Genomic DNA, 27,326 nt, shown 5'->3' on the forward strand with positions numbered 1-27,326 from the left:
GAGCCCACAGTGTCTGCACGATGGGAGTAAGAAGGATGGAGAGGAGCAATCCCCCTCCAAGGAGAGCCGGGAGGGCGGTCCCTCGGCCGGTGGGAAGTTTCTGCTGCTTAAGATGCTGAGGGAGGGAAGGAAAAAGGGGAAAAAAAAATACAAATAGAGTTGGAAGGCACCAGGGAGGTGGAGGGAGGAAAAGGGGAGGAGGGAGGGGAGGAGGAGGGAGAGAAGGGGGAGTGGGAGGCTGGTAAGGAGGGATGCAGCCCATCGCCGGGCGCGCTGGAAGGGGGGCAGCGGGAGCAGCGGCTGCACGGAGGTTATAAAAGGCAGGAGCGGGACGCAGGAGGAGCCGCAGCCCCGGCAGCTGCTCGGCTGGACGCGCAGAGGATCGGCTCCCCGACGGCAGGGCAGCGCGGACACTGCCAGCCATGCCCCGCGGAGCTGCGCGCCGGGGCCGCTGAGGATGCCCAGCACACATCCTGCCCTCCTCCTCCTCCTCAAGGTAAGGTGCTTTAAGTCCTCTTCTCCCACAAGGGCCCTTCTGCCCCCTCCCCGTCACTCCTGCGCCCTCCGCGTTCTCTGCAGTGACTTTTCAATTTCTTTGAATGGAAAAGTAAAAAGAGAAGCTGCAACACAAAGGGCCTTCGGGAGAATTCCTCCAGTCGAGGCACTGGGGCTTGGCAAGAGCTCGTGATGCTAAAAAACCGTCGGGGAGGGGGGCTGAAGTCAGAGGATCATTTAAAGGGGGGAATTGCAGCCAGGTCCTCCTGAGCACAGCCCACGGCTCCCAGCAGCTCCCAGCCTTGCACCTCCCAGTGAAACCAGCTGCCACCAGTTTCCCAGGCTGCGGGAGGGGGTGGCCACTCTGGGGGCATGATGGATGTGAACAATGCAAATGAAGAACCCAATTGTACCCCCCATAATTAATTTTCTAAGGAAGCCTCTCCTTTCCCTTCCTGCACCTGCAAAGCACAAGACTTTTTCTCTCTCATTTGCTCACTGTGGAACTGTAGCCACTGCTAATTTTGCAGCCCTGCACAATATGCAAATGCTGTGTCAGAAGCAATATTCCTCCACCTTGAGTGCTCATCAAAGAGGGAAACATTCACAGCCCAATGCTTGTTTAAATTCCAAACCCTGGACAAATGAGATGAAGGGGTTTCTGAATGAAATCTTGAATTTTATTTGAACAAGCCTATAGTGCCAGTTAAACAAAATGATCAGGCTTTTGATAAAACCTCTGTGCCAAGGAGGGGTAAAAGAGCAAATCTGCCTGCCTGGCTGCAGAATGGTGTCTCAGTGGCCCAGCTGGGACTGCACAGTTAAAACAGCAGGTAAAGTGGAGGGAGAGCCCTCCCCACTGGCACCACTATGGCTCATACCCTGCAGGCTGTGCACCCCACTGTTCACCCCACACACATCAGCTGCACCTGTGAGCCAGGAAGGTTCTCACCTAAGTGATAAGAAGGGCTGATGTTCACCAGGAGACCCCCTTGTCAAGTTGGTATTGCTTCCAAAATCTCTTCTGAGCAGCTGCTCTCTCCTATCACTGCAAACCACTAAGCCTTATTGACAGGATTTATGGGAACTCTTTTGCTGTCACATTCCCTGGTTCAGGTTTTGTTTGGCTCTGATATAAGAAATAAAGGTGACACAGGGCAGAATCTCATCCCTCAGCCCAGGTCCTTCTTGACCGGTCTGCAGGGACAACACAGACCTAGTGCATGCTGTAAGGGCATGTTCTGGTCAGGACATCCGTGTGAGCACCATGATAACTTCAGTGAGCAAAAAGTGGTCCAGAAGAAGCCTGAAGTTGCTTGAGACACAGATCCCATCCTCTGTGCTCCTGGATCCCCTGAGCTCCTTAGGCTCAGGGGATTCCCTCACCATCCCCAGGTGTTCCCCAAGGATATTCTCCTTGTGAAGCTGGGGCAACAAGTCCTCAAAAATCTTCCAGATTTTGAGACATAACCACCCCTGTGCTGGAGCTGGGACTGGGTAGGGGGAGAGGGGTGCATCACAAAAACCAGTCCAGGAAAGAGAAGCCTCTCCCAGGTGGCTCCAAAAAGAAACAGCCCATCTACAACCCTCCCCCCTCTTTGCAGTCAAGCTGCCTATTTTTCCTTATAAATACATGCATTCAAAACTCAGATGCTTTTCCAGAACAGTCCCAACCCTCTCCCTGGGACAGCATGGGCTAAAGGACCATTGAACTCCAGCTGTGAGTGCATCCCTGCAGCCAGGTGTACCTGCAGCAGCACCCAGCCTGTGAGTGCAGAGACCTGCAGCAGCCCAGCTCCCACACAGAGGTCAGCAGGGACAGACCTGCCTTGGCTTGGCACAGTTTAGATGTTCCCCATGCAGCTCCACTTCAGCACCAGTTTGCCCATGTTGCTTTACCAGATAGACATCCCTCAGGAGGTCAGACAGACAGACTAGGAGACAGGCAGCCAAACTTGCTGCCAAGTGCTCCCTGACACCCTGCAAGTCATTTAAACAAACTAAAAAAGTGATTAAAATAAACCAGTCCACCTGCAGCTCTGTCAGGAACCGATGTCATTTCTGCAAAATGCAAAAGCATTTTATGAAAAATCAGAGATTGATGCTGAGGATGGGATAATTTCCCCTCTCCTCTCACTTGACTACCTCCAGCACCAATAAGCCCAAAATACAGTCCTGCCCCTTCCATGCTCCAATCCTTGCATAAGATGCAGAGCTGCAGTTGCAGGACATGCTGACCCTGGGGATCTCTTCCAGTCCTCACTTTCCTTAAAAGCTGGAGTTGATTCAGTGTGTATGAAATCATCCCTGTGGTTTCACATCTCCAGCAAAGAAGTGAATGGAAAAGGCACAGCCTGTTCCCAGAATAGCTGTTCTGTCACCATAGGATGAATATATAGGAATACAATGACAATATCCTGCACCACCAGCTCAACCCTGCCCTGAAATCCAGCTCTTCTCACCCAAAATCCTGCACAGGGTTAGCCTAGAAGTTTGTTGTGAGTGACAAGCTCAAGCTGCAATTGGGTCTGCAGTGTTTAGAGAGGCTACATCTGTGGCTTTGTCTGTGAGAACAATTTTTGAACCCAAAATACAAATCAACCCCCAAATCATGGGGATCCCTCACCAAGCAGAGCCCAGGAGCCACTGTCCAACACCTCAGAGCTGTCACTCAGGAGAGGGTGGCTCTTTCTGAAGATGGAATAACATACCCAGGGCCCATCTGTTGTTTTTCTTATTTTCCCTAACTGTATTCTGAGCTGATAGAAGAGACTCTCCTACTCTGCTTTATCCACAGTCACCCTCCCTGGAGCAGTCATCTCCATTCCAATGGCCAAGGGAAAAGTGGGTTGGCATTTTGCAGATCACAGTCCCTCTTTCACCCTGAAATCTTCACTATTCACCCTGGATAGGCAGTGACAGATGCCTTGGTGTGGCCGAGCTTTCCTGAGCTGTGAATGTGAATAAACCAGTGAAAAAAACTATGGGGAATTTAATTGTGGATGTTCATCCCAGGGCACAGCCCTAAAAAGGTGATGGGTGAAGGAGGGGGTTTGGAGCAGTCATGATGTGGTTTTGGGACAAAACTGGAGGAAAAATGTCCAATCCAAAATTGAAAATACCTGTTAAATGCACAGGAGTCACATGTACAATTTGCAGGAGAGTTTAATAAAATTGCCTTGGAAAAACAGCCATCCCCCAGGCTTGTGTCCATCACTCCAATGTTCCTCAGCAGCCTCTGCCCCTGCAAATCCAGATCACATAGGAGCTGCATGGATTGTGTCCCCTTCCCCAGCTTGTTTGTGCCTTTTGCTTCCAACACCCAAATGCCATTAGTCATTTTTTCACCTATCCCCAGAAATCCATGTCTCTCTTGACAGATAAATGAAGTCAGAATTATTTATGGCAAGCAAGGGATACCAGAGCTTAATCCAGGAAAACCTTTAATTGATCATAAATCAGTTTTTACAGGGCATTCATTTAGCCCTGATTGATATTCTTTTGTTAGGATCTGCATCCAGCACGCTTGGAGAGTGACTCCAAACAGAATAAATACCTTCACCAAAGCTCCTGTTTACACACCACAGGGACTGGCCCTCTAATACAGATAAATTAATAAACTCACAGATTTTAATGCCAGATGGAGATGTGCTCACTGCCTGCTCTCCCCCTGAGTAACATCAGCCATGGAAAATCCCCCTACGGGTCTTGCTTTGAGCCTTGTTCCATTGCCTGAGCTTTGCCTTGATGCCTCCATGCTGGCAGGGCTTGGGATGGGACTTTGGAAAAGCAATGAAGGAGAAACAGGGGCTTGGTAGGGCAGCACAGGGGCTTGGAGGAGCCATGAGATCCTGGGTGGCAAAGCAGGTTACTGCCAGGTCTAGGGCAGAGGTGTACAGAGGGTCCTTCATGGACCAGATGCTGCCTGGAGGTTTCATTTATGGCTTCAGCTGAGGGTGAAACTTTGCCAAGCAAAAGCCCTTCAGGTGGAGCAGGTAAGAAGCTCCCCAGCTGCAGAAAATAGTTCCTGGAAGTCAGAGGAGACAAAGGCAAAGAGATCCCCTGTGGTGAAGGCAGGAGAACAGGGGGTTGGAGGCACCTCCAAGTACATTTGAGGAGCAGCCCTGTCAGTCACTGCTGCAGGCGACCTCCAGCTCCAGCTGCCATCCTGGAGGGACTCCTGCACCACTGATGCTGCTCTGCCTGATGCTGCTCTGCCATCTGAAGTTGGCATCCAGCTCTTTTAACATTCATTGTATTTAGTACCCAAAGTCTGACACCTTTTTCAGCAGGCTCAGAGCCAAGAACAGGCTCCATCCCAGCCTAATACCCCAGGGAACCTCAGCAAAGATCCAGGGCAGCAGCTGCTCAGCCCTTCCCTGCCCATGTATTCCAGGAGGTCTTTCCTTTTCCACACAAAGTGTTGTAGTGGGCAGCAAGCCCAGCCAAGCCAGGGGGCAGAAGTGATGGGTCAGAGAGGTCCCTACAGCAAGGACAGCTCTGGAGTGGTTGGTGTTGTCCCCCTCCCAGGAAGGTCAAGCACTGTCCACTGCTCCCACTGCCCTCCCCACTCTGTGCAAGGCCCTGTCTCCCAGCCTTATCCCAGGCTTCAATCCCACTAATCGCTCCACTCTCCAATCCCAGCCCCTCAGCTCTGCACCTCCTAGATTGCTAATTAGGCTACAAGCCATCTATCTCGTGCTCAGAGCTGCCAGCCCTTGCTGCCATGCAGATCCCCTCTTTTTGAGGCAGCATTATAGAGGGGGGTGGGAGGGGGATGGACACGTGTGTGTCCCTGGGTAACACAGTGTAGGGGGTGATGTTGCAGTTGGATGTGAATGTATTAATTAGTATCCGTGGATTGCTTCGGAGAGCAAAGCACCACAAGGGGACATTAATTCCTAATTACTATTAATTGAATTTTTCTACCAGGTCAGTGGCAGGTCACAGAGACTGACGCCATGTGTGTGAGTGTGCTGCTCACCCCCACAGCAGCTGCCAGACTCCCAGTGCTGATGAGCTGACACTGTCCTAGTCCACTGTGCTGCATCTCCTGGCCCAGGGGACCTGCCACCCTGTCCCCTCACAGACACAAGGACAGATCCAAAATAACCAAGTGTTATTTTTAGAGCCCTGGTGGGACCAGGACATGGTTGGTGTGTCCAGATCGGAGAGATCTGCCCCATGTGGAGCCCCACAGTCTGAGTGACCTGAGACAGGTGGTCCTCAGTGCCTCAGTTTCCCCTCTGGGACAGCCCTAGCATAGTGGGTGGTGGAACACCAACCACAGCAGATGTTTTCTTGGTGTGGGATGCAGGAGACAGGGGAGCAGTGTCAGGTTTTCATGTCTGAGCTGCCCAGTGAGGACTGGGGGACTGGTTCTGCTACAGAAAATGTGGGGATGAAAGGAAGGAGCTGGTGCTTCATGAGGTCCAAGGGCAAACCAGAGCCATCCCGGTGTATAAAGCAGAGATGTTAGAGAGCCTGGAGGGAGCTGGATGGCTGCTGAGGTCACAGCAGGGGAGACAATGGTGGCTGGTGATGAAGGAGATGCTGCTGCCGGTGAGGGCCCCCGTGCAGCTCCTGGCACAACCATGGTCCCTCCCTGTGGGGCTGACTGCAGCACTGTGCAAAGCTTCCAGAGGAGCAGATTGCCTTCCTTCCCGGACAGCTGGGGGCTCAGCTGAGGCTCTCCAGGATTTTGGCAGGCTGAGGGAGGTCAGAGAGGCATGTCTGCCTGCAGAGCAGGATCTGCCATGGCAGTGTGAAGGAGGACAGGGGCGGGGGAACACGGCCCCTCTCTGGCCCGAGCCTGACCCCCTGCCCTGTGGGGCTGCTGAGGTGAGCTGGGCTCCAGCCCAGCCAGGCTGAGCCTGCTGGGCACCAGGTGCCATCTTACAGAGCAGCATGCTCTGCCACCAGAAGCCCTTCAAGGATGGAGCTCTGACCTGTTCTCGCTGTAAGTGTGGAGGAGTTGCACTAACCCACAAAGAGCAGAACAAAAAAAAGAGATAAGACAGTGACTAGCACGTGCCAGGTAAGAATTTTTTTCACTGCAGCAAATCCCCCTGCAGCTGCCAGCATCCCTGCTTTTTCCCCTCAAAATGCTGACAGGAGTGGGACAAAACCTCTGCCTCTGTTAAGAGCTTTGGCCATGCTGCAGTGAAACAAGCTCATTGCCAAAGCCTGCAAAGAGCCAGTGGCTGCTCCATCCCCATCCATCCATCCATCCATCCATCCATCCATCCATCCATCCATCCATCCATCCATCATCCATCCATCCCCTCTGGCTGTGGCTTCTCCTGTGCTGCTCAGCGCCAAGACCTCTCCCTGTGTCTGGAAGGAGAATGGGCACTGCCAGGCTGGAGCAGGCTGGGATTAGGAGACACACATCCAATTAACCCATAAAAGCCTATTCAGGTAGACAAACTTTCCCAGCCATTTTTGGGCAGAGCCCTTCTGTCTCAGCTGCCAATGCCAAGAGCCACCAGGTGCAGTGGGCACCAGCTGTGGGCATCAACACAGAGGGGAGCAGCCGCCCTGTGCCTTGATTCCCCCCTGTCTGGAGTTTGGGTGGTCTCAGCTTTCTGAAAGGAGACTCAGGAGGTGCTGGGCTCTGCAGGACCAGCATCCAGGAGCTCCAGCAGCTCCTGGCCAGGGCAGGGTTGGGCTGCCAGATCCCCTGTGCCATCTGGAGCAGTCACAACAAGGGAGCTATTCTCAGCTCCATTTATATGTCTGCCTGACATCTCTCTTGCTGTCAAAACCAGCTTCCCAAGGCAGTAAACAGTTGTTTGGAAAAGAGCAAGTGGGTGCTGAGCTTGTCTCTGTATCTGAATAAATCCTGCTAATGCCTTGCTAAGGCATGAGGATGTCTGGGTGTGCCAGCCAGAGCAGACAATGTTTCTATGGCTCAAGGACAAGAGGAGGAATGTCTTCTCCCTGTTCAGAGCAGTTTGGGAGGTAAATGGCACTCAGGAAGGGGGGCTCAGGCACTAGGAATCAGCCTGGCTGATGGGGAAGGCCGAGGCTGTTGTCCCCAAGGAGCTGGGAGCTTGCCTCAAGCAGGGAGGTGCAGCCCTTCTGCTTCAGCCTCAGGGCTATTTCCCAGGGGATCTGTATATGAATTGTTTTGGGGCGCAGCTCTGTCATTTAATCAGTAACTTCTCTCCAGCGGATTCGGTCAGTCGATGGAGGTGAAAGAAGTGGAGTTGAGACTCATCCACTTTAGTGCTGGTGGAGCAGAGAGGGTGAGACTGTGTCACCCTTCTCTGAGCTGAGGAGGGAGTGGACAGCTGCTAGTATAGAAATCTGTGTTCTGCAAAATATCAGCTCCTGTCCTTCCCTCACCTGCACCCTGGTGAGTTCTGAGACCAACAGCACCATCCCTCTGCCATCCTTGAAATCCCTTCATCCTGACAATTGGTTTTCTCACTTTTAGTTACCTCAAACTCCTGCAAAGGCACAATAATTCAATAATATTTTTTCCAAAATAGCTCCTTGTGCAGAGTTTTAGCAGAGCTGGGCAGATCGTGGTGGGTTCTTTCCGACTCAATGGGAATGTACCAACATTTACCATTGTTTGCTGACAATTCTCTGGAAAAAAAGACTTTAGCCAGAGCTTGTTGTCTGTGGATTGGATCTCCTTAAGGACATCTTTCCACTGACAAATTACAAGGCTGTGATTTCAGTAAGGGATTGAAAATCCAAGCGTGGTGTCAGGCTCATCATGTTTCCCCTGTCTGCTCTCAGGATTGAAAGATGCTAAACCCAAAAGTGTTGATTAAAATGCTAAATAGCAGAGGTTCCACAATTCAGCAGGGGCTGCAGGAGGGTTTGCTGAGGAGGTTGAGGCAGGAGAGGATCACTGTTGGGAAACAGAGAGCAGTCCCCAGCCTTGGGAAAGCACAGTTTCCCTAAACACCATCCTGAAAATGGTCCCTGTGCACTGTGCAGCTTTGGGGGTGGTACTCACCCAGACATGGACAAGCTCAGATCTGACCCAATGAGGCACGTGGGGATGGGAAGCAGCACAGTGCACGTTGCACCCCAGCCTTGATGCTCTCTCCGTGCAGGCACTGCTTCTCTGGGACAGCCCGGCTGCAGCCTCCACCCAGGAGCAGCACTGCGAGAGCCTGCCGCCCGTCACCAACCACACCGGTGAGTGTCCCCGCCCCTGCAGCCACCCCCGGTGCTGGGGAGGGCCTCAGGGGTGTCTCCGGGCTCATCTGCTGCTGCCTGGATCCTTTCTGGGGAGGTGGGATATGCAGACACTGCATCACAGCTCTCTGCTGGTGCTGCTGCAGCCTCCTTGCAGGGAGTCAGTGGAGGCAGGTGGAAAGTGCAAATCTCAGGAGATGAAAATGGAGAAAATAAATGTCTGTTGGGCAAAGGGAGAGATGGACAGAGACATCAGGGCTGGCTGCCTGTTCTATGCCATGCCCAGAGACAGCAGGACTTTGGCTCTGATGTCCACCCCCCTTTACCATCCCCCTGCCCAGGCATGATGACTGCAGGTTTTGGCTTTTTGTGGAGACCACATCACCAGTGCAGTGTGGCCACCATGGCTCTGGGCTCAGCCAGCTTCCAGCCCCCAGCTCTCCTACACAGGTGCCACTGAGCACTTTGGGAGGCCACCAGTCATGAAGAGCTTCTGGGGACACAGCTATAGCCCTGGCTCAGCCCTGACAGGTGGGAGCAGCACGGTCATGGACAGCCCACTCCTACTCAACATTGTCCATGGGTTTGATCCAATCATGTCAGAGCTTGTGCCAAAAGTGGCTTTTACCCTATATTCAGGATGTGACTTGGATGTCACCTCAGCAGTGACAGGTCTGGTTCAGTTGACAGGTTTTGGGGGAGAAGTGTGAGAAGGAGTGGAGCTTACAGGGATGAGGAGAAAAGTACTCCCCAGTTCTGGGATGCTGCAGTGTTGATTTTCCATGACTGAATGAGAATCAGAGTGGGCACCAAGGAACTCTGTGTCAGGGTGATGGATGGCCACAGGACTGAGCACTGAAGGATGGCCATGGGGACCCAGAGCTGAGGAATGGCTGCTCACCACCCATTAACAGCAACATTAAGAACTCCTTTTATATAAATCCCATCTTGGCACCAGCTGGTAGTGTCTGGCCAAACTCAGACTACCTTCTCCTGCAAGAAGCTTCCCAAGATCACGAGGTAGAGGCAGAAAGCAGGGGACAGCAGAGCTGCCTGTGGAGTGGCAATGCCTGGATGTCTGTTCAGACAAGAAACTTGGTCACTACTGTGGTTTGCTCCCTGAAGGTTTCATCTCTCTGCTCAGTGAGTGCCTGTCCTTGGCCATGTTAAGCTGTGATAAATCTTGACCCAGGGAGCAGGCAGGTCCCAGAAAACCCTCATGCCCAGCTTGTGGCCTTTTCCACCCACTGCTGGAACCTCCCAAGCCCCAGGGAGAGATCAGAAAGGGGGGAGAATTTCTGCTGTCGTTTGCTGATGGATTGCCCTGGAATTATCACCACTGAGGACTGCTTTCTGCAAGGATTAGGCTTTGCTCACTGGGGATTTGTCAGCATGATTCCAAGCAGGATTTAGTGCACCTCAGTCTCCATCTCCCTGGCAGAGGGGAGAATGTGAGGTTCAGATTTGCAAATTGTCCATTGTCTCCACATATCCAACCTGCAATTCCTGAGCAACTCATTAATTTGGACAGGGCTGGCACACGTGAGAGCCACTTCCAGCTGGAGAAGGGGACTTAGAACAAGAGTTGGAGGTGAAACTAATTGTGTTACATCTGCTTGGGAAGTGGAGTTAAGCACCAGCCCTGGTCCTTGGGGTCCATTTAGACCCTGCCTGATGGAGACTGTGATTCCTATGGAGGGATATTTACTAAACTGGAAACTTCGATTTGAGCTATTTAACATAAAGAGTTGTTAGGATGATGCTAATGAGAATTGCAGCAGGGCTCTGAGACTTAATTTGTTAATGTCTTCACAACCCTTGGGAAATGACACATGCTGATAACACGATTCCAGCGTCCCCCAGCACGCAGCTCAGCAGGGGATCTGCTGGATGCAGGGCCAGGCACTGCCTCGTGCCTGTGTGCAGCATCCCTCCTCCAAAACACAGCCCAGCGTGGGCTCTCCTCCTCTCCTGGGTCACCAGTCCCTTCATCTCTCAGCTTTAAGGAGGATGTGTGCCTGGACAGTGATGTCACCAGGGTGCCAGCAGTCTCCAGGCATGTGCACTGAGCTGGAAAAGTCTGTGCCACAGCAGTGAGGCAGAGGCTGGAGGCACACTGAGGTGATGCTGTCCAGGTTCAGGGGGTGCAGGTGGTGCAAACTTTTATCCCAGGTCATGGAGCACCTGGGTCTCACAGAGCTCTCCTGTCCTGCCCTCTTATAACCATGGTTTTACCCATTTTCCTTCAAGTTCCCAGTGCAGGGTGATGTCCCTGGGAATTCAGGCTCATTGGGATGCTCCAACTTGATAGTTTAGGTAACCATTAAATTCTTGTCAGTGAGCCCCTGATTTTAGCTGGGGCTGGGGCATGGGCACAGCTGGATGCTCCATCAGAAAGCTGTCTCCCACAGTAGCAGTGAAGAGGGAATAGCAGGCTGGGTTTGAGGTCAGCATGGCATATTCAGGAAGTCAGGTCAGCTGCACCCCCAAACATCTGCCAACCACGAGAGTCTCAGATTAAGCTTGAAAAGGAACACAGTGAGGATCAGCATTCCTTGTCTGAGGTGGATAGGTGCTGTCTCAAGGGCTCCCAGCCCATGGACTGACTCAGGTTTCTCTGGCTGATGATTTAAACTCTCCAGGGTCTGTGTGCAGCTGCTTCTCCCTCTGTCACAAAGCCCATGGGGGAGGGACAAGGTCATTTCATCCCCCAGGGCAAAGCATTCCCTGCAGTTGCAGGACTGCTTCCCTGGAGAGGGAAGAGCAAATCTGAGAAGATGGGAAAGCCTCTTCTAATTAATAATGAGGCTTTTCCAAAGCAGCTCAGCAGAAAGCACTTGAGCAGAGCAAGCCCGGGGCACTCTCAAGGGGTTGTTTTGCCATGTGTAGCTCTCAAGCCTGGATCAGCCCAAGGAGTTGCCACCCAATTGCTCACATCCTCTTCTGGTCCTGGCTGCATGATCTTTTTATTTTGACCTTTAAGCTTTTTATCACAAGGAATTCTTATTCTCAATCCTCTGTGTGTGCTCAGGAGAGAGAGAGGGGAGCACAGAAAATTCCTTTTCAGAAAAGAAATGTTTCATGGCAATGCCAGTTCACCTAAAACAAAGAAAAATGACACCAAAGCTAAGCAGAAAAAAAAAATGTCTGTGAGTTTTTAACTGAAGGTTTTTTCAAGGGGGAAAGGAAGTGTAGCTTTGCATTAAATAAGTCAAATCTAATTGTTCCAGATACAGCAAAATCCTGTGGCTAAGAAGCAGTAATGAGAAGATATTGTTCACAGGCACTATCAGTTAAGTTTGGTAACACCTTTCACAGCAGGTGGCAATTTGACCAAGAGCCTTTCCACCTACTCCAGCTCAGCTCCCAAAGCTCTGATGCTGCTCCAGCATTCCATGTGCCACTGCTCCTTCATTCACCCACTGACTCACATGGGTCAAGCTGGAATTTAAATTCATAAAGGTCAAATTAACACCAGCAACTCTTTTCTCTTCAGTCTCATTGGCATCTCTCCCACTGAGGCAGAAATACTAATAAAGAAGCTAAGCAAGGGTTAAAGGTGCAGCAATGAGTCTAGGCAGGGACTTGAGGGAGGAACATGGTACTGAGCAGTTCTGGAAAACAAAACTCTCATCTATATGGAAAATTCTAGTGGTTTAAACATATACTGATGTTGATATAACCATCCTCCTCCATTGTCTGAGAAACGGGGATGTCAATAGCAACTCACTGATATTCAGATTTTATTGTAGTGGAGGAGGGAAGGTGATGAGGTTTTCCAATACCAAACCGTGTCCTGGCACGTCCCAGTGTGAGCAGCAGCTACAGCAGTTAAACTTTGGACAGGATGCAGTGAAGTCACTGCCAGAGACTGTTCAGTTGTAGCCAAACTGAAAAGAAGGCTCTGCTGGGAAAACTCTGCCAGGGAGGGATTTTGATGCTTCACTCACCCACCACAAAATCCCAGCCAACCCCAGGGAATAAACAACTTCCTGCCACTCTTGGTTATGAACACAACTCCAAACACTCCGTGGTTCATGTCAGGAGAACAAGACAAGCCCCAAAGACAACCCACTACATTATATATATATATTATATACATATATATGCTGTAAAGCTGTACATGGATCATCTTAAGTGACAACATTGAGCAGATGCATCAGATTCCAACACCACAAGCTGGGTTTGGTGCCTTTTATTTATTCTTCTCCAAAGCAGCAGCAAAGACCCGAGGGGCTAGTCAGTGACAGTGAATAGCAACAAGCCAAAAATTCATTACAAAGACCCATAGGTATCATAATGCTTAACTAGCCTGGATAATTATTTTACATCAAGGATCATGGAATTTAAATGCTTGGGAGGATTGCTGGGGATGTTTTAAGGACTAGAGTCTTACAAAGGTAAAGAGAAGCCTCCAGTGCTACTGAAATCAGTGCTGGAGGTGGGGTGTAAGCAAGGATCTACTTTGAGGCAGCCACAGCTGCTCCCAGCCATATTGGGAACCAACCCTTGCTCAGAGGGAAGGCAAACAGCTCCACCACCCCAATTCTACCCCATGTTAATATAAATTGTTCCCCAGTGCCATTTCCCTCAATGCCTCAAAGTGCTACTAAACAATTTAAGTCTGCGTGAGTCAGCAGCTTGACCCAGCCACCCCTCCCTGGCACCTCACCTGGAAGTTAAAGCATCCCCCAAAGGCCCTTGTTTTGGGGCAATAAGGTGTGAAATGGATCTTTCTTATTCACCACTCTGCTGGAGTTGCCTGGGAGAGACAAGGAGATTTTTGTGCAATTTTGCACTTGATGCATTAGACATCACAGTGAGTTGTATTTTGATTAGATGTGGAGATGAAGCCCTGATTGCCAAATGCAAATGTTGCAGCAGAGACCCAGGGGAGATTCTCAGGAGGCAGCAGCAGCAATGGGGTCACAGAGGACATCAGGGCAGAGATAACTATGGTTGAAGAAGAGCTCAGGACAGGTAGTGATACAGGTTAACAACTTTAAGCTGTTAGGCTCTTGAGACACCTTAGATAAATAACACCATCACTCCCAGCCATGGGAATGAGCCTTTAGTTCAAATTTCCATCATCTCTCCTGGCCCCTCTGCATTGCAGAAGAGGAGAGAGGCTTCACCCTTCCACACTTCAGAGTTATGTCTGTGCACAGCACCAAACTGGGACACTGTGCTGCTGCCCAGTTCTGCCCAGTATAAAGCAGGATGTGTTTACCAGCACACTTATATCAACATAACCTTGCTTTACTCCTCTTCCAAGCATCCCAGCAATGGCTTGAAGGCATGATAACACTTCAGACCTCCTGGCAGCAGCTCAGGAGCACTGTGGCCACACGTCTGGTACTGCCAGACCAGGATAAACATGCTCCATCCTCTTCAAATTTGCCCAAAATCTTTTGGCAGATGAGCTGGGAGTGGAGAGCTTTACCCTTCCAGGTGTCATCTGGCTCTGTGGCTTTAGCTCAGAGTCATCTTGGTGGCCCCTGCAAGTGGTGGGAGCAGGCTGGAGAAGGATGTTTTCTAGAAACAGGTGAGACATTGCTACAGTTATCCTGAGACAATGATTGTGTTATAGTTGTCTCAGCATAAGTCCCTGGACAGACACTTTTCTCTTCAGAAGAAAATAGATGTTTTATATTGCTTCAGAGCAGCACAACCCAAAGGTAATAGGATGAGAAGGGATTGGAGTGACTTCCCCTGTGCCACATTCCCTGTCTCAAAGTACGGCCTGCTCCTTCCTCCTCCAAACAGCATATTTCTGTGTGGGAAGAAGCCAAAATAGGAGGATTGAATGCAGGTAGGAAATTCACCGACCTTTCTTGCTGTAAATTTGCGAAGACCAAACCTGTGCAGCCACGCAGGAGCTGAGAAGCCGCAGCACTAGTGTGCAGAGCCTGTAGAATAATCCCCTGCAAACATGGATGGGCCATGTTTGGATGGGCCAAGCAGGCAGGGGAGCATTTAGTGCACTGAAACATGTCATTTCTATGCTAAACAGTGTTCTAAATGCTGGGAGCCAGGAGACACTCAGGGAGAGCTGGAGCAGAGCTCTCCTGAGTACAGGGGATGCTGCAACCCTCAAGGCACCCTCTGCCTTCACTGTTGTACTTATCACCTCCCTATCAGGAGGGGTTTTTTCTCCTATCTGTATGCTGGAGAGGGCAGAAAGAGCAGCATCTGCTTTCTGCAGCTTTTCTTCATCAAGCCTTTCTCAGTGTAAGCCTGGGAAAAATATTACAGCCACCCACTAGATGAGAACGTGGTGGGACAGAGCTCCAAACGCTGCTAGTGGCAGCGTGGGGGTGAAGCACAGGGAGAGGTCCAGGAGCATCCAAGAGCCTTGCTGAACATCTCGTCATCTGACTGCAGCCCCAGACCCCAATGTAACCCCACAGCACCACCCCAACCCATGGGAGGAGGAGGACTGAGCTCCTGCTGGTGCTGGTACACCTTCCCTGTGGTGGGACTGGTGGGACCCATTGGGTTTGGTGTCTGCTGGGATCCTGTTGGGCTCTAACAGGAGTGCCAGGCAGCATCCCACCAAGTGCCTCAGAGAAAGGTGGAGATGTTAAATCCAGCCTTGAGCAGACATACCACAGAATTATGCACATCTGGCTGCATCATTTCCACGAGTCTCTCTTGGGTTTGCTTATTAATGGCATTGCTGTGGGTTTGTTTTACTGGTGAAGAGCATCCTCAAAGTTGCTCTCTGGCCCTGCTGACTTTTAATTACTCACTCTTATTGTTTGTCCTCCCTGAGCAATCCTCTCTGTCCCCTAAAACAGACCCTGGAATGCAGGAGGGAAACTGAGGCAAGGAATATGCAAAAAAAATTTGAATTTGTGCCCAGCCCTACAGTCCCCGGGAGGGGTTGTGACAGCTGCAGGAGCTGCCATGGTCATTAGGAGTGTGCAAACCCATTTTCCCGTGCAACCCCATTTTCCTGTGCTGCATTGTTCCAAGTGAGGCTTTTCCCTTCCAGCCATCCACACAGCTTCTCACCTCGGTGGCCAACAGGGAAAGCACTTGCAATTTAACTTTGTCATCTGCTTAAGTAATTACTGGTTGTTTTTTCTTTACATGGATGACTGTTATCATAAATTTTTCACCTGTGACCCTCTATTTCTCTGTCAAATTTGGGTCAAAACAACAAAGGAGCTCAGTAAATTCGAATGGATGCAGAAAGGCACAGGCACACACATGATAAAAGGCACCTTGTTCCCTATAAAATACAGGCTTAAAACAGTTAACTTAAAGGGAAGGTTGCCACAGCAACCCTACACATTAGCAAAGCTAAAAGCAAAGGTCATTGTTAAAATTAATTTCTCCCTACAAGCTATAGGAGGCAGAAGGCAACACTCACCATGCTCTGATGCTTCCCTAGCTCACATGCTTGGAAACTGTTTTCCCTTGCTGAGATATTTGAAGACACTGAAAGACCTGAAAATTTTTGCCTGAGAACATCACAAAATAACAAGGAGCCAATTTTTCAATATTCGATGAAAACACTTATTCCTCCATAAAAACTTTCAGCAGCAGCAGCAGCAGCAGCAGTATTTTCATTTTTGCTTTTGGTCACTCTTTAGCCAGCTCCATCCACAGGAATTTTTGGGAAAGGCATTCATATAACAACCACAAATCCAGAGGGAGAGGAAATGCTGTGTTCTCACACCCAAGGAGCTGTGAATTGGGGTGTTTTGTCTTAGGAGATGGCAATTTATATCTCTGTGCCAGCAGCACAAACACCTCTGTTACCCAGGAGTGGTCTGGACTGAACTCTGCCCCTTCTAGCCTCTCCTGCCCACCCATTTTCTGCTTGTCTTGGATTGTAATATATGGATATTGCAGCCATTGTGCTTCCAACCTCGCTGTGAGATGGAGCAGGGATATACTTAGCTACAGTACATGTCGTTCTAAATATACACAAATTACACACAAAAAATCCTGCAATCTGGCCTACCTAATGCCTATGTTAGCACACTTGTGTAGCTGGGAAAAGCAGGCAAATCCTTTAAATCTGAAATAGCAGCAGCTTTGGAGTTTTCTACCCAGGAAAGACTGGAGAAGACCAACCCGGGAATGGCTGGGAAGGAGATTTTGTAGCCAGGAAGTGTGAGATGTTTGGAGAGGCTTAGAACCAGACTGGACCCACCATTGAGGAAGAGCAAGTCTGGCCTAGTGCCTGTTGTGGGGCTACATGCCAAAGCCATGGCTGAGGGAAGGAGCAGGGAACCAGAGCTAGGGAACCCCAAATGGACTTGGAAGCCAGGTTTGTGCAGAACTGGGCTTAGCCCAGTGGTTTAGACAGGACCAGAGCAATAGTCACGACCAGGATGATTCAAGCAGCCCTTGAAAGTCTTGCACAGCCCCCATTTTGTGTCTGCCATAAGGGTTTTCTGGGGGCTGAGCATGTGGTCGCCCAGCAGCCCCAGCTCTCCAGGCAAATCTTGACCTCTCAAGAGGCTGGAAGTGGCCAGGGGGCGCAGAGGCTGTGCCAAGGCCATGCACTCTGTCCTGCAGGTCCCCAGTGCAACGCCTCAGTGGATCTGATCGGCACCTGCTGGCCCCGCAGCGCGGGGGGACAGCTGGTGGCACGGCCCTGCCCCGAGCTCTTCTACGGCGTGCGCTACAACACCACCAGTAAGAGTGCTGGGACATGCTGGGACATGCTGGGGATGTGCTGGGACATGCTGGGACATGCTGGGGACATGCTGGGACATGCTGGGACAAGCTGGGACATGCTGGGGATGTGCTGGGATGTGTTGGGACATGCTGGGGACATGCTGGGACATGCTGGGACAAGCTGGGACATGCTGGGGATGTGCTGGGATGTGTTGGGACATGCAGGGACATGCTGGAGACGTTCTGGGACATGCTGAGACATGCTGGGGATGTGCTGGGACATGCTGGGGATGTGCTGGGACATGCTGGGGACGTACTGGGACATGTTGGGACATGCTGGGACATGCTGGGGACGTGCTGGGACATGCTGGGGATGTGCTGGGACATGCTGGGGACGTGCTGGGACGTGTTGGGACATGCTGGGGATGTGCTGGGACATGCTGGGGACGTGCTGGGACATGCTGGGACATGCTGGGGATGTGCTGGGACATGCTGGGGACGTGCTGGGGACGTGCTGGGGATGTGCTGGGACATGCTGGGACATGCTGGGACATGCTGGGATATGCTGGGGATGTGCTGGGGATGTGCTGAGACAATCTGGGGACGTGCTGGGGATGTGCTGGGACATGCTGGGGACATGCTGGGACATGCTGGGAGAGGGGTCTGACTGACAACACACCCCGGGGAACAGAGCTCAGCAACCATAAACAGAACAGTGCCCCAGATTTCAGGGAGGGGCATTTCAGAGAAGCAGCTTAATGAGCAGCTCCTCCTGGGAGAAGAGGGCTGATGTCTCCCCGTCTTGGAGACAAGGCAGAGGAGTGATCCTGCCCTGCCCTTGGAGGTGGGACAGGGGTCTGAAGCCCCCAGCTGAGCAAAGACCAGGAGACTTTGAACCTTGTCCCCTTCTGGCACAGGTGGCTACACTGTCACTGCCAGTGACACGCTGGGAATGGAGGATGAAGTGATAGCATATGAAAAGTGCTCAAAGTCATTCCTAGGATAAAGTTGAGTTTCTGACCACCCAAGTGCTGTTTTTGATGAAAGAAACACCTTGCTTCTCACAAAAAACATAATTTTTTCTGTCCTGCACATTCTTGCAGCTGTGGGGGATGGCACGGACACACAGCTCCTGCTCTGTGGTGCCTCCTGTGCCACTGTAGGAGCCTCTGCATTAATTGCAATTGGAGCCTGTCTCTGAGCCCTTCCCACCCATCACCCTGATGAGGCTCACAGTCTCCTGTTAAAGGAAACCCAGGCTTACCCCAGTGCTGACACCAACCACAGACTCTCTGGGGCACCTGGACCATTCCTTCCCAATTAGCCACAACACCTACTGTCCTTGCTGAGGGGCAAAAAAGCTCCTAATTGAGGGAGAGAAGTGAAACTTTGTGCTGCCATCTCAGCAGAGATCCTGGGCTGGCATGTGACCACCCAAGCAAACAGTGAGTGAACAGGAAGAAGAGTCTAACTGGTCCTGCTTCCACTGCATCCCTGTGTGTGGTGAGGAACTGTTGGAGTTCCCCAGTGCCAAGGGCAGAGCTGGGGCAGACCCAGAGCTCTTGAGTGGGTCTGAAATATTGCAAGGATTATGGTTCTGCAGTGGTGACCAAGGCAGCAGCTGAGCTGCCTTCAGAAGTGGCCTGAGTCAGTGCCCTGCACTGGTGACAGTCAGGTCACATGCCTGTCCCTATCCCATGCTCTGCTAAGACTTGGGTGGACATCCTCTCTTTCAGATAATGGGTACAGGGAGTGCCTCGCCAACGGCAGCTGGGCAGCACGTGTCAACTACTCCCAGTGCCAGGAGATCCTCAGTGAAGAGGTGGGAACCTGGGAGCCCCTGGGCTCTTGGCAGGAGGGTGAGAGATACACAGTGGAGATTTGAAGGGCAACAGCATCCAGGCCAGGAATGGCCCATGGGAGCTGAGGGCTGAGCATGCAGCAGCATCCCAGTGAAAAAGTTGCATGTGGCAATTATCATCCCTTCTTGATTTACAGTTTTATTCCCATCAGAAATAAAGCCATGCCTGTTTCCATCCCCATGAAAAATCCAACAGGATTGACAGTGTGAGGTCCCCAGGGTCTCTGGGTATAGATCAGACCTGTCACTCTCCTGCAGCTCCCTCCTGACACAGCACTCAGTGAAAACCCCGTCCTTCCCTGCTGACAATGAAATAAAGGAGATATTTAGGAAGCTGAAAGAGATAAAAAAAATGGGGATTACGAATTACAAGCCCCTGAGTAGGTCAAGCCACCTCTTGAAGCACAGGAGAAGAGATATGAGTTTTTCATTTGCTGTTGATACCAACTCTGGTGTTTAAGATGCTGATATCTCTTGCCAGGAATGGTTTTCTCACTCACTTAGTTGCTAATTCACTGATTGGATGAGTGCCTAAGAGCACGAGTGATCAATTAATTCAATTATCACTCACACTTTCCCTCTGCCCAAATTCATCCCAGCCTCTCAGCTGCCCCCAGGGCAATGGGGGATGAACTGAGATATAAGATTCCAGTGAGCTCAGCTGAGTTCCAGCAGGGTTTCCCCAGAGGATGGGTTAGGATGCCCATGCATTGAGCTGTCCAGTGAGCTGCTCTGGTGGGATGTGAAACCAGCCTGGTTAGCTGTTAACCCACATTAGCCTCATCGTCATCCATTTCCACTGTCCTATCCCAGGGTGGGCCCCAATTGCTTCCTGAAAAAGGACCCAGAATTTGAGGTGCAGCTGCCAAAGGTGATGTGGTAGGGGAGGTGGGTTTGTGCTGGTACCAGGGCTGCTGCTGACCCTCTGCCTATCTCTCCCCTCCCAGAAGAAGAGCAAGCTGCACTACCACATTGCTGTCATCATCAACTACCTGGGCCACTGTGTTTCTCTGGGGGCCCTCCTCGTGGCCTTTGTCCTCTTCATGCGCCTGCGGTGAGTGACAATCCTGCTGTGTGTTCCTGTGAGATCATCTCAGGCAGGGCCCACTCAGCTCCTGTTCTCTGCCATGTCCTCCCCCACAGCCACTTCCCTCCAAGCTGGAGGGGTCCTGCCTGTCTCAAGGTTGCTTTTCTTCTGCTTCCACTCCTGGTCTCCTTCCTGCCCAGGGCATGGTCCCAGCAGGTCCCAACAGAGACACTCAGCTCCACAAACAGTGCTGTACCCAGTCCCCCTGCTCTGATGGTGCTTATTCCACCCCTCTCCAGGAGCATCCGGTGCCTGAGAAACATCATCCACTGGAACCTGATCACAGCCTTCATCCTACGCAACGCCACGTGGTTTGTGGTGCAGCTCACCATGAACCCAGAGGTGCATGAGAGCAACGTGGTAGGTGCAGCTCTGCCAGGCTCAGCCCAATCCTGAGCAGCTGTGGGGTCTAAGGACCCTGGAGATCACAGAACCACAAAGTGGTTTGGGTCTGAAGGGACTTTAAGGATCCTCTGGTTCCAACCCCCCTGCCATGGAGAGGGACACCTTCACTATCTCAGGTTGCTCCAAGCCTCATCCAAGCTGGCCTTGGACACTTTCAGGGATGGAGCAGACATAACTTCTCTGGGCAACCTGTGCCAGGGCTTTACCACCTTCCCAGGGAAGAATTTCTTCTCTAAAACTACCCTCTCAGTTTGAAGTCACTGAGGTGTACCTACAAAAGCAACTTCAGGGGGTGAATAGTGCTGGCTGGTGGCTGGCAGGCACCCTATGTGTATGAGAAACATGGGTCTGACTGCTCTGCTGGGGTCTGTGCTGCTTTGTGCATTGTTTGCACCACTGTGGCACAGAGTTTGACAAGCTCCACATCTCCTGGCAGGTTTGGTGCCGCTTGGTCACCGCTGCCTACAATTACTTCCACGTCACCAACTTTTTCTGGATGTTCGGCGAGGGCTGCTACCTGCACACGGCCATCGTGCTCACCTACTCCACGGACAAGCTCCGCAAGTGGATGTTCATCCTCATCGGCTGGTGTGAGTGCCAGGCCTCCTCTCACCCAGGGTTTAGTGATGGGTTACGCCCCCTCCATCCCCTGCTCCAGCTCTTCTTGCACACAAAGAGCTGCACTAAGGGTGCCAGGAGCAGGGGGATGGGATTTGCATGGATACATCAGCTCCCTGGGTGGTTTGTATGTGAGAAAATCCCTGTTATGGTTTGATTTTGTGGTGATCTTGCACTCTGAAACTCACCTGTGTGTTCCCCTGCAGGTATCCCCTTTCCCATCATCGTTGCCTGGGCCATTGGGAAACTCTACTACGATAATGAGAAGTGAGCCTGATTGCTCTTATCCTCCACTCTCCTTTCTATCCCAAATCCTCAGGGATCAGTTGTGTCAGGAATTCTGTCAGGGAGGAAAAAAAGATAATATTCTCCCATTATTTTATCCCACTTTTCAGCTCTCTGCAGCACAAGCCCTGCCCTTTCTTGTTTCACCTCAAAAGGCAAATGTGATTTTTAATGGGGAAAAAGAGATTTAACCAGATCTCCTACAACAGGTTTGCTAAATGGAGCTGGGATTTAAGCAGCAGACATCTAAATTCCCCCACCTGGGCCATTTTCACAAACACCAGCTAATGAAAGTCTTAACAGGTACCTGAGAGTTCATCCCAGAGTGGAAAGTTGAAAGGAGCCCATTGAAATGAATGGCAGCTTGTTCTGTTTTCCAGTGCAGTTTTCCCTGCTGACTTCAGGAGCCCCATGCTCCTCACACAGGCACTGATTGAACAACTTTGACAAGGTGCTCCCAGCACGGGGATACACCTGACTGAGCGGGGTTTGCTGGGGACAGAGCTGACCTGTGTGTGAGATTATGGAAAAGCATGGAATATCCTGAGCTGGAAGGAACCCACAAGGATCATTGAGTCTGACTCCTGGCCCTGCATAGACACCCCAACAATCCCACCCTGTGCATCCCTGAGAGCATTGCCCAGAAGCTCTGGAGCTGAGGCTGTAACATTTCCTTGGGGAGCCTGTTCAGCCCCCAGGCACCCTCTGGGGGAAGAACCTTTTCCTGATCTCCATCCCAAATTCCTCTGTGACAAAACCTCAGGCCATTTCCTTGGGTCCCATCCCTGTTACAGGGAGCAGAGATGGGGATGCCCAAGGGGAGGAGCTGCAGCCCCTGGTAAAATCTAAACTCAGTCTCCTCTGCACCAGCTGAACATTCCAAGTGCCCTCAGCTGCTTCTCATGTGGCCCCTCCACACTGCTCCCATCTTCGTTCCCTCCTTTGGATGCTCTCTAATGACTTCAGATCTTTCATACATTGTTGTACCCAAAACTGCTCCTAGGGTGAGAGGTGAGGCTGCCCTCATGCAGAAGAGAGTGGGGACAGTCACTTCCTTTGTGAGGAGGGTGTCCTTGCCTGTCCTGCAATAACCAGCTCCCACATCCATATATAGCCCATAAACACTCCCACACACACACTGCCTTTTACTGAGTTCCCAGGGAAGCTATTCCACAATGGCTGCAGCAGTTTAAGTTCTAGTGCTTTCACCTCACAGGCAGTGACTTACAGATTGTGCAAGGACAGGACTCTATTCAGGTCACTGTCATGTCAGGCTTGTCCCCAACACTGCTTGTCCTTGCCCTGCAGGTGCTGGTTTGGGAAGCGAGCTGGGATTTATACTGACTACATTTACCAAGGCCCCATGATCCTGGTGCTTCTGGTAAGAGCAAAGTGACCTTGTGTGCTAAATAGAGAGTCCCTCTCGTGCAGGTGGGACACAGCTACTTCTGTACAGGGTATTGCCCTGTCCTTTAGCTTCACTCTGCTGGGGCTGGTTCTGCTTCCCCACAGCAGCACTGCCCCTCACCCAAACTGCCCTTTGAGCAATTTTGGGCTTGGGGTGGGTTGAAGAAGGAGCCTGGAAACCACATTCTGACAAGGATGTCCCGTCAGCAGACTCCAACATGCACCACTACTAGGTCCCTCCATCCCTGCCCTGGCATTGCTTGGGTGTGGGTGGATGCTTTGCAGAGCATTTGCAGAACCCTGGGATCCTTGACTCCATTCTCTGATCAGGATTCCACTTCCCTGTTCCTGGAAGTAGCAATGCTTGATTCAAGGGTCACATGGATGAGGCTTTGTCTTTTGGGGAGGGACAAAGAAAGGCAGAGGTGGCAGGTCACAAGCTGGGGGTCCAGCCTGTATTTGCAGGGGCAAAGCTGTGCATGAAGTCCCAAAACTGCTCCTTCCCACCTTGCCCAATGCAAAGAAAACTCAAGGGAGTAAAAAGCACCAGCATGATGAAATAATTGATCCTGCTTCCCATTTCCCTGCCTATCAGGCAGCCAGGCCACTACTAATTCCTGTCAATTTTGTTCAGCTCCAAAGACACTTTCCCATTCCCTTATTCTGCAGCCAGGCAGATCCTGGCAGTGATGGCAGCCACTCTCCACCTTAGATTCTTCCTCTCCCTCTATTTTTCACCTTCAGCCCTTTCTCTAGCACTTGTCCTTCCTTGGCAATCTCCCAGCACGCCCTGCTGCCCTGATCCCTTGACCAAACTCCTGAATCTTATTGTTCAAGTGTTTTTTAAAAAGGCAGACGTCCTCTCATGGTGCATGGAGGGCAGTAGATAAGGTTCAAGAGGAAACACTCCCATTTCCCATGGCTCCCCCATCTCCCCTACCTGCTCCCTCTGCCATTGCAGACAAAGTGGGAGGAAATACTGGGGAAGCAAACACTAACAAGAGACCCTGTTCCTCCCAGATTAACTTCATCTTTCTATTCAACATTGTCCGAATCCTCATGACCAAGCTCCGAGCTTCAACCACATCTGAGACAATCCAGTACAGGTAAGAGCACGAGCAACCCTGCAGGAATCCAGCTGGGTTCTCTCATGGTTAGTGGGGATGGGAACAGCCCCATTAGCCTGGGAGCATGGAGAGATACCTGAGAGCACCTCAAATGCTCTTTGGAGGTACATGGTCATTAAATCTGGCCAGGGAGAGCCTTGTGATGTAGAGTGTGGATGACCATGTCTGCCTTTGGAGTGAACCTTTGGGATCTGAGTCTCTTTGCAAAAGCCTGTTCTGGTGGGATCTGATGAGCTCTCCTGGCTGGGAGCTGCAAATCCTGGCATGGAGGTGAGAATTAAATCACTGCTTGACAGAAAAGCAAAAGCTGAGGAAGGAGTGATGAATCAATGCCACCCCAACACATCCTTGTAAAGAAGAAGACAGTACTGTGGCAGCACAAAGCAGGAAGATTTAACCCTTCCTTGCCTCTTGGGGAATATTTTGCAGACAATATAAGAGGTGCATGGTCAGAGCAGCTCCCCAAAGTACCTGGAATAGAAAACAATTTGGGCTTCCTCATTGCCTCTGTCTGGATCATTCTGTGGGAATTGGTGGATCTCACTTTGTGCTGGGTCAAGAGAAGCTGTTTTGAGATGGAGGGTGGCTTTTTCAGCTGAGAATGGAAAAATTCTGGTTCTATTACTGGGAAATGCCAGCTTTCCTCATCACAGAGTATTGAACTGGGATGAGGGGTTCAGCTTGGGGTAAATAAAGACAAAGGTTCTGGGGAAAGGCTGGTTTGCCCCAGTCAGCAATTTTGAGAGACTCTTTGGTATTGACTCCATTTTGGGAGGGTTTATCATCTTCGGCCAGGAGAACATTTTCATTTCCTAGAAATATTCTGTGGGACAGGAAAACTATAAACTGTGCACTTCTGCTTAAACCAGGCAAGGAACAGCCCTGGAGGGGTTCTGCTCACCTTAGATGGTAAAGGCTGATGTGTCCCCTGCTGCCATGGCTGCCCTGGACAAGCTACACCAGTCAATGTGCTGTACTGTAGTTTTCCAGCTCCAATTCTTGGTTCCTTCCAGCTTTTCCACATCATCAGCCCACTTGTGTCAGGGACTGTTCTCTAAGACAGAGATGCAAAACAGGCCTCAGACCCCCTCCCTGCCCAGCTCAGACCCTCCAGGGATAACCATCTACTGCTGGAATCTGTCCATTAGGGGGATCTTTAAGCAAAAATTGATGACTTGGCATTGTTCTTGTCCCCTGATTCAAAGGAATGAGGTGCCAAGCCCCAATCCTTCCCACACTCTCTGTATCAGCACTATAACTTCTCAAAAACTGCACTTGTAATCTCATCAAGATATCAAATTAATTACCTGAGATATGGTTTTCACAAACTCATATTGAAGGGTGTGAATTATTATACCCTCCTTAATTCCTTTTTAATTAAGCTGTAGATCAGCCAAGCAATCATTCCATGCCAGCTCAAGGTCAGGCCTCTGCTCTCCACTGCTCTTTTCTGGGTGGAGAAGCAGAACAGGTCCCCATAGCTCAAACCGTCCCAGTCCCTTGGGAGCTGCACTGGAAAACAGCCCAATTTGGTTCCATCCTTCCCCAGTCTCTGGTTTTCAAGTCCTAGCAGACCAGTCCAAGCCATGCTGGTGCTGGGAGTGGGATGGGCAGAGTCCTTGTGCCCAAGGCGGTGCTCTAGCAGCTCAGGTCCCTGTTTTCTCCCTAGGAAAGCAGTCAAGGCCACACTGGTGCTGCTGCCCTTGCTAGGGATCACCTACATGCTATTCTTTGTCAACCCGGGGGAGGATGAGATCTCCAGGATAGTCTTCATCTACTTCAATTCCTTTCTGGAGTCCTTCCAGGTAATGGTCACACTGGCTTCCACCCCAGCCCTTTCACCAAGGGATGTGGAGGAGCCCATCCTGGCTGATGCCTCATCCTGCTTCTCCTGAAACCAGACATCCCCAAACCCCAGAGCTATTTCAAAGCTCCTGGCTTGGGGCTACCTGTTGGCTTGTGACTGCTACTTGTCTCCTTCCAGGGCTTCTTTGTCTCTGTCTTCTACTGCTTCCTGAACAGCGAGGTAAGCACAAGGGGCTGGGGCTTTTTGTGGGGGTCTACACCCTTCTTTGCAAGCAGACAAGTTCAGCAGGAGGCTCTGCTGCACAGGGCTTGGGGAGTGCTGGTCCCTAATTCCCCATCTGAAGGTCTTTGGTGATTGGAGTTGGTGCTTCGCCTCCAAGTACATCTGCAGCCACAGATTCTGCCCAGGCAGGAATGGCTGCTGTCTGTCTCCTCCTCTGGAGGAGGAAAATCTACCCCCAAGAAGAGATGCTCGCAGAGTGCACTTGTATGATTTGGTGCAACAGAGACAAGGGTCCTTCCTCCCCATCCCAGGGAAATCCTTCCCCAGAGTGAGCCCCATACATGTGGGTTGCACATGGATGACTACACTTCCCAGGCTCTGATTCAAAACACAAAAAGTAGAAAGCAAAGAAGCTGAGAGTAGAAGTGAATCCTGGGGCCAGGTATTTGGGCAGCTCTTTCCTCTGCCTCCTCCAAATGCTCCCACACTTTTGCTGGCTCAGGAAAGTTTACCCCGCATGAGCCTGTTTTGTTACCAGATCACATATCATGATCCCTTTTTGGCTGGAGGGCAGAGGAGGCTGGCTGGGGCCTTGAGCAGCCTCTGGGTGGTGATGCTGTCCCTTGCTGCTGTCGCCCAGGTGCGCTCGGCCGTGCGGAAGCGCTGGCACCGGTGGCAGGACAAGCATTCCCTCCGTGCCCGCGTGGCCAGGGCCATGTCCATCCCCACCTCCCCGACCCGCCTCAGCTTCCACAGCATCAAGCAGTCCACAGCTGTCTGAGCAAGGAGCCAAGGCCTCACCGGGAGCCAGCGTCCCCACTGGGGAACCCCTGGCACAGGGCCAGGTCCTGCTGTGGCCCCCAGCCCCGCAAGGAGAGCACGAATTCACTCGGTCATGGGACACCTGCACAGCTCCAGCCCCGGTGCTGGGCAGGCCTGGAGGACAGCACAGCTGAGGCGCTGCTTTGTCATCTCCCTGGCAGCTGTGTCACCTGCTGGCATAGCAGAAAGAGCCAGAAGAACCAGGAGAGGTTGCAGCAGCCTTCTGCCAGTTCCATCCTGGGCATGATGTCTCATGTCACTGCCTCTATTAGGTTGGTTGACTTTGAGGTGACAGGATACCAGGACATTTCTGGGACAACTTATGGGGCTAATTCCATAGGAAGCTGGGTCAGCCTTCCAGTGAGCACATGCTGGAATGTTGCTGGTGGGGGG

At 51.3% G+C, this 27,326-nt stretch overlaps 1 protein-coding gene across 3 annotated transcripts; it reads left to right on the forward strand.

Annotated features, from left to right (window-relative positions):
* Positions 1–406: 406 nt before the first annotated feature.
* Positions 407–26,949, forward strand: LOC306812803 (corticotropin-releasing factor receptor 1). 3 transcript variants are annotated; one of them, XM_079327670.1, is made up of 13 exons: positions 407–496; positions 8,571–8,655; positions 17,191–17,310; positions 19,029–19,165; positions 20,101–20,207; positions 20,480–20,600; positions 21,082–21,235; positions 21,470–21,530; positions 22,857–22,929; positions 23,976–24,061; positions 25,752–25,887; positions 26,067–26,108; positions 26,752–26,949. In XM_079327670.1, exons 1-13 carry the CDS (start codon positions 458–460, stop codon positions 26,890–26,892), a joined length of 1,302 nt encoding a protein of 433 aa, XP_079183796.1. In that variant the 5' UTR covers positions 407–457; the 3' UTR covers positions 26,893–26,949. The 3 variants fall into 3 exon arrangements, with proteins under 3 accessions (XP_079183796.1, XP_079183797.1, XP_079183798.1); XM_079327671.1 differs by having other exon boundaries at positions 19,029–19,114; XM_079327672.1 differs by lacking the exons at positions 407–496; positions 8,571–8,655; positions 17,191–17,310; positions 19,029–19,165 and adding an exon at positions 19,806–20,024.
* The last annotated feature ends 377 nt before the right edge of the window (positions 26,950–27,326 follow it).

This window comes from Erithacus rubecula (genome assembly GCF_903797595.1).
Source record: "Erithacus rubecula genome assembly, chromosome: 27".
In the NCBI taxonomy this organism is placed as follows: Eukaryota; Metazoa; Chordata; class Aves; order Passeriformes; family Muscicapidae; genus Erithacus; species Erithacus rubecula.